Genomic DNA, 15,645 nt, shown 5'->3' on the forward strand with positions numbered 1-15,645 from the left:
TTGCTCATCCCTCAGAGGAAGAGGAGATGGCGACATTCTCTATTCTCCCCAGCCAGGCCAAGAAGACATGGTGGGGCTAGGTGGGAGTGGTGGTGTGGGAATGGAGGTCAGGGCGAGCTGCTGGAAGGTGACTGGGGGTGAAATATGAAGGAGGAGTGGATAGAATAGAAGGGGTAGAGCAGATGGGAAGGGACAATAGGTAGATTGATGTTTCCACACTATTTTTCTGTCTTCTCCTTTTCCCTGTACCGTGTCTTCATAGATCAATTACAATATTGTGTTGAAAAAAAGGTATTAAATGTTTGATCCTAGGGCATCATTAATTGGGATTCACCTCTCAGGCTCTTGTTCAGGGTCTGCAGTATACAGTTTTTATTTTTCATGCTTTGGCAAATGTTTTGTTTATGGAGAATGGAGCGGATAGAAGCTGAAGTCAGTAGTAAATGGATGATCTAAGTAGTGGGGGATCTTATGGAAGGAAACAAAAAAGAGGATAGAAGAAGACTTTTGAAGGGGAACTAGAGAGCATGTGATTTTGGAATGGATGAGCAAATGGAAGGGAATAGTACATTTCCAACTGGACAAATTGAGTGATCTAGGGGAAATCACTTTGTCCTGATCAGGCTTTCAAGTAGTCTTGCGGATAAGTGTCTGGCACCTGGTCCAAACAATCTGGGTTTGAATCCAGGCTTCTGCACCTTGAGTTTTCCAAATTCGGGAAGACATTTTTTGATGGATCGCAGGTCTGAGGAATCGATCAGCACTAGCATTTTCTTTAGGGTACTACTACACCCACTCCTCAAGGAAATTGGGCCCCCAGATCCCGAACCTGGCACACCCGAATGAAAAAGGTGAGACAGGAGAGAATACATTTTAAATTAAGAGAGATACATGAATGGAAGCAGGGTTGGAGAGAAGGAAGACATTTGTGAAAAATATGTAGAGGGCAGATGAGTGTCAGGTACATGGTGTGAGACAGCCTGAAAACTGAATGGGGAAGGGAAAGTAAGGATGCCTTTAGATAGAGGACACCATTAATGGACCAAGGAAGAATGGAATGAGAAAAGGATGTGTCAAAAGGTGAGAAAGGGTGAAAAGAGGTCAGTACAGAAAAAACAAGGGAAAGATGCAAAATGATCAGAGGTACAGGTAAAAAATGGTGAGTCCGGGAAGAAGACATTTTGGAAGAGTAACCTAACAAAATAAAAGCAGGGAAAAACATCAAAGAGGGCGAATTAGACAGAGGGAAAGCAGCGTTAATAGGAGGTGCACAGTGTTAGATTTGAGGAAAAGTAAGAGCAGATATATAGGGAGTGCACATTTTTTTTCCAGAAAACAACATTTTTGTCCTGAGGAAGTCAGTGGTTCTCCGTTCTTTGGCTTGTCCAGGAAGATATTTCAAGAAACTCTGCACTTATTCTGCCGCTCTTGATATGCAGGGGGCAGCAGGGAGGGCAGCAGGGGCTCGACAAGGCTGTCCACACTGTCCTCCTCTTCTTCCTGAAACGCAAAGCAGAGAACTGAGATGAAGAAGAGAGGATCACTTATGCAAGGTGGCATGTCCTGAACAGAGGACTGAGGGACCCTCCCGTGGCACCAAACCCTTGCATGTGGCTGATTTTCTTGCATTTCATTAACACAACTACACCCCCCAAAACCGCATCTCTTCGAAGATTAGGCCTCCCAGTTATGAACTCTAGAAAAAGGTGAAAATAAAAATGCCTATGTGTACCACCAAGTTTCACACCACTCCATTGAGCAGCACGCATTCAATGTCACTTCCTGTCTCTTTATTATTATTATTATGGTATTGAGCACGGACCTAGCTTTGAGAAGCAACAGCGTGCTTTACAGAGGTATACACCAATACAGATACACAACAGAGAGCTTTACAGCGGTGTACAACAGCACAGACGCATAACGGAGCATTTTCCAGAGGTAACAACCAAACAGATATACAGCCGGACTAGGATAAAGAGGAGCACAGAGGAGGGGAAGAGCTGTACAGGGTGGCAGGGAGGAGAAGCGTAGACAGCATCTAGCGAGTAGGGGTACATGGGGGTGAGATTATGGACTAGGTGTTGAGGAGGAGAGACTCCTTGAAAAGGTGGGTATTGAGTTCTTTTCTGAATTGTAGGAGCGTGGGGGCAAGTCTAATGCTGATCGGGAGGAGCTTCCATAGTCTTGGGGGGTAGGAAGAGACAGCTTGTTTTCTAGTCCTTTCCTTTTTGCAGCGGCAGATTTCAAGTTTGCATGTGTCCTGGCTTCTGGTGGTGCGTTGTCTGCCAGAGATGCTGTGTTTCTCTGCGAGGTAGCTGGGTGACTTGAGGGCGACTGCCTTATAGATGAAGCAGCAAGACTTGAAGGTGATTTGTGTGTAGTGGGAGCATGTGAAGGTGGATTAGGGTCCGGGTGATGTGGTCATATCTGCGTAGAATCTTGATGAGGCGTGCAGCCGCGTGCAGGACACTTCTCAGGGGCACATGGGAGGACGACAGAAGACCTTCGAGGAGGGCATTGCCCCTATACAGTTGGGATAGGACCAGTGTATCCCCTTTATTATCCCTAATTACTATCTCCTGATCTCAGTAACATTGGTTTTCCAAGGGCTCTGGGAATCGTTACTTTATTTAGTTTCAAATGCGCATTCTATTGATTTTGGAGTATGTTGTTGGTAGATATGTTCACCCTCTAGAAGTCCCGTCAGATTGCCTTGATTTTGGACAGGGCAATGGTGCAAAAGGCAATGCAGTGAGTTGGAATTCAGGAGGCCAGGGATCGAGTCTTCTGCCTGCCTGCGGGTTTGGCAGGTTGCAGAAGCGGCTAGCACCACTGAATTTGATAAAACAATGCATGCAGCAATGTAGAGCTCTCATTAAAATATGTATGTGGGGTAGAAAATGGGTGACCTGGGGACAATTCGCAGTGCCCAGCAGGCGATCATGCTATGCCATATATCATACTTGAGAGGAGTGATTCTAGTGTAAAGACTGGTTGAAGCACTTCATCCCTCGAAAATGCCAGTGCCTTGAGCATTGTGTCAGTTAGGTCTCAGTTGCTGAGGGTTTCAACTTTGGAGACAGATCCAATAGAATCAGAAGATGCTGTAGTTTTGAGGTCTATTTCATTGGTCCCAAGAAGTACGGCTCATGCCCAGTCTAGAACTGTAAGATGAATTGCAATCTGTCATTACTGCATGAAAGGGCCTGACTTTTTTGCTGTCTGCATCTGAGGCGTGAGGGCTCCCTGTACGTTTCATTGCTGGAAAAGCCACCAGCACTATGTAGCTGCAATATTCACTGGTCCATTGTATTATGCACGTTAGAGAAGATTAATGTACGGGTCAGGCCCTCTATGGAGGAATGCCTACCCAATACTTCTCATGGATAGTAACATTAAAGCGCACATAAGACTATGTTCTCATTGCTTGCATGTGCCAGACGCGTCAGCAGTGGAGATTTAAACACAGTGCATGGGACGTGTTACTGGCGGCACAATGCAGGTATCTCACAGAGGGCTCGTCTAGCTGCAGGTGTGCTTCTTTGAATAAGTCTTGTTGAATCAAAATCATTATGGTGTCCGAAAGCAGAGAGACTGTGCACAACAGACCACAGAGGGAACATTTCTGTCTTCTTAACATTATATTTTTGAGCGAGATCTACATCATCACGCATAGTTGTAGTTATCAGGCTTTAGTCTAACCTTGGAATCTTTAATTCCAGAGATTCAAGGCACTGGAGCCATCCCTTTGCCAAACTAAGGCTTCCCCCACCAAGGTGACAATCAGGTGTGAGATTCCTCCCAGGTGGGTCGCCATTGCTCCGAGAGAGGAGCCAATCATGCCACCCCCATCTCTCAACTCTCTCTCAGCGCTGCATCACTTCAGCTCTAAAACCACCCGATCATCGAGGGGTAACTTGAGATTCAACACACAGAAAGCAAGGGGGTCACATGTGTGGTTCACTGCCGGCTCCTCTCCAAAACAGGGATCATTGGAATCCCTATTTGGAATGACAATTCTCTATACAAAATAAATGACTATGTTCTCAGGTTGTGTTTTCCTACACTGAGTCACCGGGCCACAATCTCATGAAATATTTGAACCTCTTAACTTCTGGAACTGGGGACAAGATTAGTATCGATACCTTCCTGCCCTATTAAAAAACCTCTCTTAACTTGAATAAGTGAAGTCGAATGTCTCTGAGCCAGAGTCACAGACGAGCACATGAATTAGCCGGAAGACTTTCGAAGAGCCAACGGGGGTCTGAATTGCTGCAGGTATGGCAAAGGATTATTCCAGGAAGCTGGAGGGTACAGTGCTACAGCTTTTTCTGACTCATGTCTAGGTGTTTTAGAATGCCCTGTTCTAGATTGTCTGGAGTTAATATAGATTCTTTCATCAGTAGTTATGGCAAACATGGCACATGGCACATGGCTAACATGGCACCCTTTCCCTGCACATTTGGCTCTGGGAATATCTACGCAAACATGTTCACTTGGACATTTCAAATCTGGCTCGTTCTGAAAAATCTTGCGAATACTTTTTTTTTTTTTTTAAATTCAGAGCCCGATATGGGACATCGGTTGTGCAAGAAACAACCAGGCGAGTGAGGAAAACTGAGAAAAAAATGACAGCAAAATAAGTCTAAAGCCTAACAAAGGTTGAAGGCTCTATGACCATGTGGCAATAAGGAAAGGACCAAAAAGAAAGAGATTGTCTGTTTTGTATATGTACCAAGAAAAAATGCATGATATGCCAAAACACAACGAGAAAGTCCTTTTAAAAACATATGTGTGATATTTTATTTTACTTGATGTCTGTCGGATTTCGTGATGTGTTGTTTACATGTGTGTTCTGCTTTTGTAAAGGTTTTTGGTAACCGTTCAGATTAGATAAAATATATTCAAGAAAGAGCATGTGAGGAGGGTGGGTCTTATACGACAAATTTCAATTTTGTATTTTTTTTTCTCACAATCGCCTCATAAATGTCATATCTGCATGCCATTGACTCGTACTGTGAAGTTAACATGTACTATGTCACACTTGATGAAAAATCAATAAAATTCACTTAAAAAAAGAGCATGTGAATGTGGGTGTTCGGCTCTTAGAAACGCTGTGTAGCTTAGCTCTCTGAGGTCATGCTAAGACAGGTTCATCCATTGTAAGTAGAACTAAATACGCTGCTTGTTTGATGGGACAACTAGCAAGCCTCCATGCTGTCTCCAGAAGCAAGAGAATAATGGCTGCACCTGCGCTGGATGACGCGCTCTTAAGTGGAACCCATGTAAGTCTGCAAATCTTCTCTCTGTTATCTGCCCGAAGCCTGATCTCCTGGACTGTACTCACGACCTCGGCGACATTCCCCTCTCGCTGACACCGCTGGGTGTTATTCTTCTCGCGGTTATTTCTTCGGAATCATCACTTCCGCAGGATCGTGCTGGGTCACTTGTAAGATTCCATCTCATTTCGCTGCCAGTTGTCCTCCCTGACACTTTGGTAAATACTTGCAACATTACTACGTTCTTTCTGGAAACTCTGGGTTTCCCTTACCCATTACTGTTATTTAACTGATCTCTCAAATCCACATCTGTGTTTCTTGCCTGCACTGGATAGCGTCATGCCCTGACTTTCTCACCTGTTATCTTTAATGGAATTGCACACGAGGACTTGCTTCGATCTTAAATTCACACCAAAGCTCAGCGCACAGTGAAAATCGAACTGAAGCTGCCAACAGGACACCACCTCTCACTTTCCTAACCCCTCTTCACCCACAAACCCAACCCCATCTCTTTGTTTACAGATCCGCCTGAGCGCCTGGAGACCAACTCCGTTGGTGACGGTGTGCTATATGAATACCTTTAACATTAACATTACCTTCAACTCTAGGCTCTGGGTTTCCATCTCATCTCACTGGTATTTTCCCTAAAGTGCACTTTCTAGATCTGTAAGATGTCCAGGTTTGGGGTTGCCCATCACTCCCCCTGCTATTTCCCTTCATCTCTACACGCCTAAACCCATATGATACTCTATTCTCACGGTCCACTCTGGGTTTACAAACCTTCTTGCAGTTTTTCATCATGACCAATCAAATCAATGTCTCTACGCTGTGAAAGCGTAACCGAGATGTCCTGACATCTTTACACGGGGTCACAGAATTGAGGCTTCAATTGCCATGTGTGAATGCTGTTCCTCTAATAGGTTCAACAAAGGTTTCCGCAACCTTTCTGTTACTATTACTCCCTGCTCTGTATGCACTACCGTCACTTTCCCAGTCATGCAGACATGATCCTGTTGGTTCGCGCTGTGTGTGCTGGTTGTTCACTTTCCCCACTGTCACGACTTTATCCGACTTTGTCTAGCCCCTCGGCCCCCTTCACCCACTGTCTCTCATCACCCTTCACCCGCTAGCCCTCTTCCCTTCACTCCCCACCCAGCCGTCAAGGCCCCCTCTTACATCCCACATGACGCCCTTACACCTTATCTGATCCCGATCCCTGATGCTCCCTAGCCCGCTTCTAACTCACGCTCCTCACAGAGTATCCCATTACCCCAGACTACGCTCCTCAGAGAGTATCCCGCTACCCCAGACTACATCCCGCTATACTATGTGCTGAGTAACTCACTCTCTCCTCACAGAGTATCCCGCTACACCAGACTACATCCCGCTATACTATGTGCTGAGTAACTCACTCTCGTCACAGAGTATCCCGCTACCCCAGACTACAAATCCGCTATACTATGTGCTGAGTAACTAACTCTCCTCACAGAGTATCCCGCTACCCCAGACTACAAATCCGCTATACTATGTGCTGAGTAACTCTCTCTCCTCACAGAGTATCCCGCTACACCAGACTACATCCCGCTATACTATGTGCTGAGTAACTCACTCTCCTCACAGAGTATCCCGCTACCCCAGACTACAAATCCGCTATACTATGTGCTGAGTAACTCACTCTCCTCACAGAGTATCCCGCTACCCCAGACTACAAATCCGCTATACTATGTGCTGAGTAACTCTCTCTCCTCACAGAGTATCCCGCTACCCCAGACTACATCCCACTATACTATGTGCTGAGTAACTCACTCTCCTCACAGAGTATCCCGCTACCCCAGACTACAAATCCGCTATACTATGTGCTGACTAACTCACTCTCTCCTCACAGAGTATCCCGCTACACCAGACTACATCCCGCTATACTATGTGCTGAGTAACTCACTCTCGTCACAGAGTATCCCGCTACCCCAGACTACAAATCCGCTATACTATGTGCTGAGTAACTAACTCTCGTCAGAGTATCCCGCTACCCCAGACTACATCCCGCTATACTATGTGCTGAGTAACTCACTCTCCACAGAGTATCCCGCTACCCCAGACTACATCCTGCTATACTATGTGCTGAGTAACTCACTCTCTTCACAGAGTATCCCACTACCTCAGACTACATCCCACTATACTATGTGCTGAGTAACTCACTCTCCTCAGAGTAGCCCGCTACCCCAGACTACATCCTGCTATACTATGTGCTGAGTAACTCAATCTCTTCACAGAGTATCCCGCTACCCCAGACTACATTCTGCTATACTATGTGCTGAGTAACTCACTCTCCTCACAGAGTATCCCGCTACCCCAGACTACATCCTGCTATACTATGTGCTGAGTAACTCACTCTCTTCACAGAGTATCCCACTACCTCAGACTACATCCCACTATACTATGTGCTGAGTAACTCACTCTCCTCAGAGTAGCCCGCTACCCCAGACTACATCCTGCTATACTATGTGCTGAGTAACTCAATCTCTTCACAGAGTATCCCGCTACCCCAGACTACATTCTGCTATACTATGTGCTGAGTAACTCACTCTCCTCACAGAGTATCCCGCTACCCCAGACTACATCCTGCTATACTATGTGCTCAGTAACTCACTCTCTTCACAGAGTATCCCGCTACCACAGACTACATCCCGCTATACTATGTGCTGAGTAACTCATTCTCATCACAGAGTATCCCACTACCCCAGACTACATCCCGCTATACTATGTGGTGAGTAACTCACTCTCCTCACAGAGTATCCCACTACCCCAGACTACATCCCGCTATACTATGTGCTGAGTAACTCACTCTCCTCACAGAGTATCCCGCTACCCCAAACTACAAACCTGCTATACTATGTGCTGAGTAACTCACTCTCGTCAGAGTATCCCGCTACCCCAGACTACATCCCACTATACTATGTGCTGAGTAACTCACTCTCGTCACAGAGTATCCCGCTACCCCAGACTACAAATCCGCTATACTATGTGCTGAGTAACTAACTCTCGTCAGAGTATCCCGCTACCCCAGACTACATCCCGCTATACTATGTGCTGAGTAACTCACTCTTGTCACAGAGTATCCCGCTACCCCAGACTACATCCTGCTATACTATGTGCTGAGTAACTCACTCTCTTCACAGAGTATCCCACTACCTCAGACTACATCCCACTATACTATGTGCTGAGTAACTCACTCTCCTCACAGAGTAGCCCGCTACCCCAGACTACATCCTGCTATACTATGTGCTGAGGAACTCAATCTCTTCACAGAGTATCCCGCTACCCCAGACTACATTCTGCTATACTATGTGCTGAGTAACTCACTCTCCTCACAGAGTATCCCGCTACCCCAGACTACATCCTGCTATACTATGTGCTCAGTAACTCACTCTCTTCACAGAGTATCCCGCTACCACAGACTACATCCCGCTATACTATGTGCTGAGTAACTCATTCTCATCACAGAGTATCCCACTACCCCAGACTACATCCCGCTATACTATGTGGTGAGTAACTCACTCTCCTCACAGAGTATCCCACTACCCCAGACTACATCCCGCTATACTATGTGCTGAGTAACTCACTCTCGTCAGAGTATCCCGCTACCCCAGACTACATCCCACTATACTATGTGCTGAGTAACTCACTCTCCTTACAGAGTATCCCGTTACCCCAGACTACATCCCGCTATACTATGTGCTGAGTAACTCACTCTCCTCAAGGAGTATCCCGCTACCCCAAAACAAATCTGCTATACTATGTGCTGAGTAACTCACTCTCGTCAGAGTATCCCGCTACCCCAGACTACATCCCACTATACTATGTGCTGAGTAACTCACTCTCCTCACAGAGTATCCCGCTACCCCAGACTACATCCCGCTATACTATGTGCTGAGTAACTCACTCTCCTCACACAGTATCCTGCTACCCCAGACTACATCCTGCTATACTATGTGCTCAGTAACTCACTCTCCTCACAGAGTATCCCGCTACCCCAGACTACATCCCGCTATACTATGTGCTGAGTAACTCACTCTCATCACAGAGTATCCCACTACCCCAGACTACATCCCGCTATACTATGTGGTGAGTAACTCACTCTCCTCACAGAGTATCCCACTACCCCAAAATACAAATCTGCTATACTATGTGCTGAGTAACTCACTCTCGTCAGAGTATCCCGCTACCCCAGACTACATCCCACTATACTATGTGCTGAGTAACTCACTCTCGTCAGAGTATCCCGCTACCCCAGACTACATCCCACTATACTATGTGCTGAGTAACTCACTCTCCTCACAGAGTATCCCGCTACCCCGACTACATCCAGCTATACTATGTGCTGAGTAACTCACTCTCGTCACAGAGTATCCCGCTACCCCAGACTACATCCCGCTATACTATGTGCTGAGTAACTCACTCTCTTCACAGAGTATCCCGCTACCCCAGACTACATTCCGCTATACTGTGCTGAGTAACTCACTCTCCTCACAGAGTATCCCGCTACCCCAGACTACATCACGCTATACTATGTGCTGAGTAACTCACTCTCCTCACAAAGTATCCCTCTACCCCAGACTACATCCCACTATACTATGTGCAGCACCTATGTGGTATTTTTTCTTGCCTGCACTTATACTACTACCCCTGCTCCATGAGATGAGGCCTCATCTACCGTGTATACCCCTGACCTCTTCCCTTTACCTGCCTGCACCTCCTATGTCAGTCCCTTACCATGACGAGTGATCCCTTGCAGACTGTGCACACCTACTGATATTGTCCCTATGCTTGTTGTACCGGTTATATGTGATTTTACCAATGGACATTACAGAGTGGTACATTTAATCACTGACAAAATACCGAAAAACACAGATTTTTTTTTTTTTAATTTGGGGGACCCCCCCTCCAAACCTGCCATTTATTTACCCTTATAACGCCATCCCAACCCCATCCCAACCCATTTTAACCACATTACCCCACTGCCCTTTATATATTTATCTAATGTTTTCCGTGTTTTTCGGTATTATGGTCCTCAGTGAAATTTATTACTCTGTAATGTTTTCGGTAAATTGCCTGGGTACCGTTGTACCTTGATATAACCACCATACCATGATGTGAGGCTCATTACATTTACCAACCTGTAACCACTGGATTTACACGTTCAGCCCTGCGCTGTATTTTGTATCTAACCTACCTGTAACCACACGATTGACACGCTGAGCCCTGTGCTGTATTTTGTATTAAACCTACCTGTAGCCACCGGATTGACACTCTCAGCCCTGCGCTGTATTTTGTATTTAACCTACCTGTAGCCACCGGATTGACAATCTCAGCCCTGCACTGTATTTTGTATCTAACCCCCCTGTAACCTCCGGATTGTCTCCTTCAGCCATGCGCTGTATTTTTATTTAACCTGCCTGTAACCTCCGGATTGACTCTCACAGCCCTGCACTGTATTTTGTATCTAACCTATATGTAACCTCCGGATTGACACTCTCAGCCCTGCGCTGTATTTTTATTTAATCTGCCTGTAACCTCCGGATATACTCTCGCAGCCCTGCGCTGTATTTTGTATCTAACCTACATGTAACCTCCGGATTGACACTCTCATCCCTGCGCTGTATTTTTATTTAATCTGCCTGTAATCTCCGGATTGACTGTCGCAGCCCTGCATTGTATTTTGTATTGAACCTACATGTAACCGCCGGCTCATCACTCTCAGCCCCACAGGGTACTTGCAATCTTATCTCTCCTATACACCTGACGTAGCCCCCGCACCATGAGGCACAGCTTTGCCAGATTGTGTACCCACACCTATATTGTCCTTGTACTTACCTTTATCAGTTGTCTTGCACTTCATAATGTCTCTCTTCACACTTACTGTAACTAGCACCGTGATACCTGACAGTCCTGGGTGCTGCTATAAATGCAAAAAATAAATAAATATGCCAATTGTTTGATTTTCCCAGGATTCTCGAGTTGCCTAAAGCATAGAGGAGGCCTTACAGAGAAGGATAGCTTACTAAAGGGCTCTGCAACCCTTGGCTTTTTAGATGTTTTGGACTATAACTCCCATCAGCCCAGGCCTGTATAGTCAATGGTGAGGGATCGTGGGAGTCGCAGTCCAAAACATCTGGAGAGCCACAGGTTGCAGACCTCTGCCTTAGTACCTATAGAAGACATCTATAACATGAGTTGGATGAAGACAGGGAGATAGCAGGACATTGGGCCACAGTGTATATGTGAGTGCAAAACCCCAAGAAGCAGAAAGAAACTGGAAACCCAGCGCTCGTGCAAATATTTGGTCAAAAATATCACAAATATGGGCTGACTAGGGCTGCGGGTGGTTGCATCAAATTGTAGAGCCTCTGCTTAGGACTCCACCATACGGAACAATTTAAATACAGAGATACAATCACACTGCACCAATATCCAAAACATTTCGTTTAATGCTTGGTTGTATAATTTTAGTTGGTTTTGAGACCAGTCGACACGTGTTTCGAGCGTTGCTCTTTTTCAAGGCTGTATTTTCGTATGAGGTGAGTCCAAACTAGATCTATTCTCAAGGGTATATACCCTGTTTCTGATCTATGTTCCTTCGCAATTGCGGATGCTTGAAAGCACTGCACAGTCAGCCTTTCGGCAGCATCGGAACATGCAGGTGTATATGTGGTCACTAATCTTTATAGTATGCAGGCGTATTCCATTTCCAAAACCGAAGAGAAAGGCTGCATAAGGTGGTCTGTGCCTTCTTACTGCTACCGGTCTATTCCTCGCGTGTAATCCTCTACATCAATTTTATTTTCCTTGAACCACGATTTAAAAATCAGTTAGCTAATGTGTACACCTTAAAACTGTACGTACCTCTTTGGATGTGCAGTACCGGGCCCACAAATCGCAGCCCACACTGCACAGAGTGGTAATGAGCCCAGAAATGACAACCTGCAGCAGCAGGACTCGAACGCCCTTGAAGAGTCCCTGAAAAAGATGAAAAATAGCACACAAAGAAATGCCTTATGACACAGTGCAACCACAATCCCAAGCAAATGACTCACTGTCAATCAGCAATGCTCAGAAGAATCATAAACAGCCGCATACACATGAGAATCCATCAAGCCCAACTCTAAATACATCCCAAATATTTAAAATGAGAGAGCTCCATTAATTAATAATGGCATGGTGGCCAGCTACTCCACCCAAAGTTGTTCTGGCCAATCCAGAATGATCACATCCCTCAGTAACCAGCATCATTGCCTAGTACACCGTTTCCATTCTCAATGTACTGAACGTTGTGCTGACTTCTGCCAGGCTACTGAATTGTCAGAAGTATGGACCATCCTGCTTGCTGAGAGCTTGTTTTAGCTTTCTTTTCTGGATTTACTCCAGTAATTGTTCAGAGAGTGCATGCTTTTCTTTACGTTTAGCTATAAAGGGTTGTTTGTCTACTTAGCAGAAGAAATTAAGTCCATCATACCAAGAGTCCACCGGTTACATCCTTGCAATGCTGCTCTCTGTAGTAATCGTGATAGGCTGGAGGGGTTGCACGGCCCCGCTGAGGTTCGCACAAATGATAGGTACTCCATACATAGCTATTGTTCCAAGACCACCTGTTAAAGTCGCACGCTATGACTACGATGCCTGCGATGGCCACAGCGAAGCTGGCGAGGTTCATAAGTCTTGATGCCCACAGCTGCGTACAAGGGAGGAAGGCGGAGACACATGGGAGAGGATAAAAGATAGAGGAATACATGCTCTTGTAGAAAGGTCATATATTTCTGGCAACAGGACAGCATGGTCACCGTTACTGTTCCAAGGTACTGGGCTCTTGTGCTGGGGCCAAGTGGACACATCATGGAACCTGGTACATTATCGGAACATAACACCACACCTGTGCCCCATAGACGAGACATTCACTCAGATGACATAATCTAATGTTCATATTTGTCTTCAATCTGTGCTGTACAGTTTAACCTATCTTGGTTTTTAACTCCAACCTGTAACGCAAGTCAACATCTGTTGCAGATGGAAAGGAAGTGATTAGTAATAGTACAGAGAGTGCCAGGTCCCTACCCTTAAATCCACAATAGCAGCATAATCAGTGATATAATGTATATTAGAACCCCGGCGAAAGTCAACCAGAATGTAGCAACAATTCTGATTGGCCCTCGGCCGGGATTCCACTCCATTCTTCCCAGCAGGGGGCATGGCAGTCCCTCTGCCAATGAGGAAGCTCGAAGCAGGGCCATCCCCGCTCCGAGCCTCCACACGGCTGGAGGCCGCCATTGTCCCCCGCCAGGGAGTCAGGTAAGGGTTTTTCCCCCTCACCTGCACACAATCCCCTCCCCAGCCTCCAAACCCTACTTACCTTCTTATTTCTTCTTTTTCGGGAGCGAACGCACTTTGAACACTTGTGTTCGCATCGCGTCCTCTCCCGATGGCTGCCATGGAAAGGGAAACTGGACTCTATTTTCCCTTTCCTTGGACATTTTTTTCTTCTTTTCTGTTCCGAAACACAGCAGCGTTTCAGAACAGAAAATAATGCTATTAGTACTCCGGTCTTGCAAGCCGGTGTACTAATAGCAATATGCCCCTCGCCGCGGGGGCATTACCGAGTCAGGTAATGTCCGGGGCCTTCGTTAAGGCCCTTGATTCGCTCGGGCCTATAACTATGGGTCCCTGGGCATTAACTGACTCGGTAATGCCCCCGTGGCTCGGGGCATATTGCTTAATTGGACCTAATCAATCTGGCTAATAAGGACCTCATTTCATAGCCATATTGAGTTGTATAAAATGGGAGAGATGATATTAACTCAGCATTGAGAATTGTAGGTCCCTTACAATCCCATGGAGGATTATTAATTGAATGAATTGCTATAATCATTCCCACTTTTTGAGGATTACTAGTGAATGAATTGTTATAAAAATATGTTTTTGTTTTGTTGTATTGTTTATTATTTTATGTTTTACGATTAGCATTGTCAGATTAATTTGAGATGACCTTTGTTGGTCATGATTTCAGGAATGTGAATTGTAAGTTTAGTTCTTGAAATGCATGTATGGTATGGTATCGTAATGTTTATTTGTAAAGCGCCTATATGCAAGGAAAGTGTTTCAAAGCACTCAAGGAGGGAGGGAACAAGGGGAAAAAACAACAGTCATTCAGAGCCCTTGAATTTCCAAATGATACAAGTCTGCACAGGCAGAGTAAGTGCATATAATACAGTTAACAGTGTAGATAACAGCAAATAGGTCTGTCGACGATTCTGCAGCTTTTTCCAAGTGCATTGAGGCTCCACCATGCAACAGAGAAGAAAGATGGACAATCTTCAGGCATGGTACGTTCAGATCGTGCAAGTCAATGTATTCGTACAATTATTGGGATGACTCACCCAAGGTTGTTTGTTGGCTGTCATAATAACTGAGGGGTGCATTATGAATACATCCAGCACGGCAGATTGTGCATCCTTGAGAAAGAGCATAGGCTTGCATCATGCCCTGGCTTTCCCGCATTTATCGGATGAAGTGACTTGCACTAAAAAGATGCTTTGTACAAGGAAGTGACCTGTGTGGGACCTCCTTTTGCTTGATTTCTCACCCCACTTTATGATCATGTTTAAGTGGCACCAATGTGATTTTTGTGTTTTTTGACTTAAATGTACTATGTGCACATGTTTTCTTGTGATTTTCTTTTCAGATTATGAACAGTTTTGCCTTGAAAAGGACCCGTTATTTAGGGTCGAAACACGTGTCGGCAGTTCTGTGTTATATTGGACTATAAAAAACCTTTTCCATAAAGCCCGCTGGCTGAGGATGGTTTTCTTGCACAGCATGATTCGTTACAATGTTCATTGTTTTTGACATTGATCTATCTTTGTACTCACCTACTTGTGTTTGGGCTGCGCAACGTAATAGAGGTGTGTTTGCCCTGAGTGGCATGAACAACTGCACAGAATTCCAGTGTAGGGAGAACCCAATACACAAAGATCGATCATTGTGCTCCCTGTACCATCATAAATGAATTGTTAGTGATCTACGAAGACAGCGGTTTTTCTTAATACAATCCAGAAGTGACAGAGGAAATGCATACTCGATAGTACTTCCTCCTGGTCAGAAAGATATCCTCAAAGAGTAGGTTTTATCCACTTCAATGCTAAAAAATTATAGTTATTTTTTTCAAATGTCAAGGCCTCAAAGATGAGTTGGGAATCTAGTGATATCACCTGGAAAGAACATTGTTGGGAGAATGATTGCATCCTCTCTCTACCCAGATTGCTCTCTACATATTCTAGGACTGAAGTTTCATCATATAATCATACCAGTCCTAAAATAT

General features: G+C 45.3%; 1 protein-coding gene across 2 annotated transcripts in view; it reads right to left on the minus strand.

The window, feature by feature from the left end:
- Window positions 1-345: 345 nt before the first annotated feature.
- The window catches only part of LOC138513784 (transmembrane protein 176B-like), a 116,157-nt gene continuing 100,857 nt past the window's right edge, over window positions 346-15,645 (minus strand). For both annotated transcript variants that reach the window (XM_069628880.1, XM_069628881.1), the window contains exons 5-7: window positions 12,790-13,005; window positions 12,180-12,293; window positions 346-1,500 (exon numbers count right to left, since the gene is read on the minus strand). In XM_069628880.1, coding sequence (XP_069484981.1) covers window positions 1,399-1,500; window positions 12,180-12,293; window positions 12,790-13,005 — 432 coding nt within the window. In that variant the 3' untranslated portion in view covers window positions 346-1,398. The remainder of the gene's footprint in view (window positions 1,501-12,179; window positions 12,294-12,789; window positions 13,006-15,645) is intronic.

The sequence above is a fragment of the Ambystoma mexicanum genome, chromosome 12, assembly GCF_040938575.1.
Source record: "Ambystoma mexicanum isolate Mex_15411 chromosome 12, UKY_AmexF1_1, whole genome shotgun sequence".
NCBI lineage: Eukaryota > Metazoa > Chordata > Amphibia > Caudata > Ambystomatidae > Ambystoma > Ambystoma mexicanum.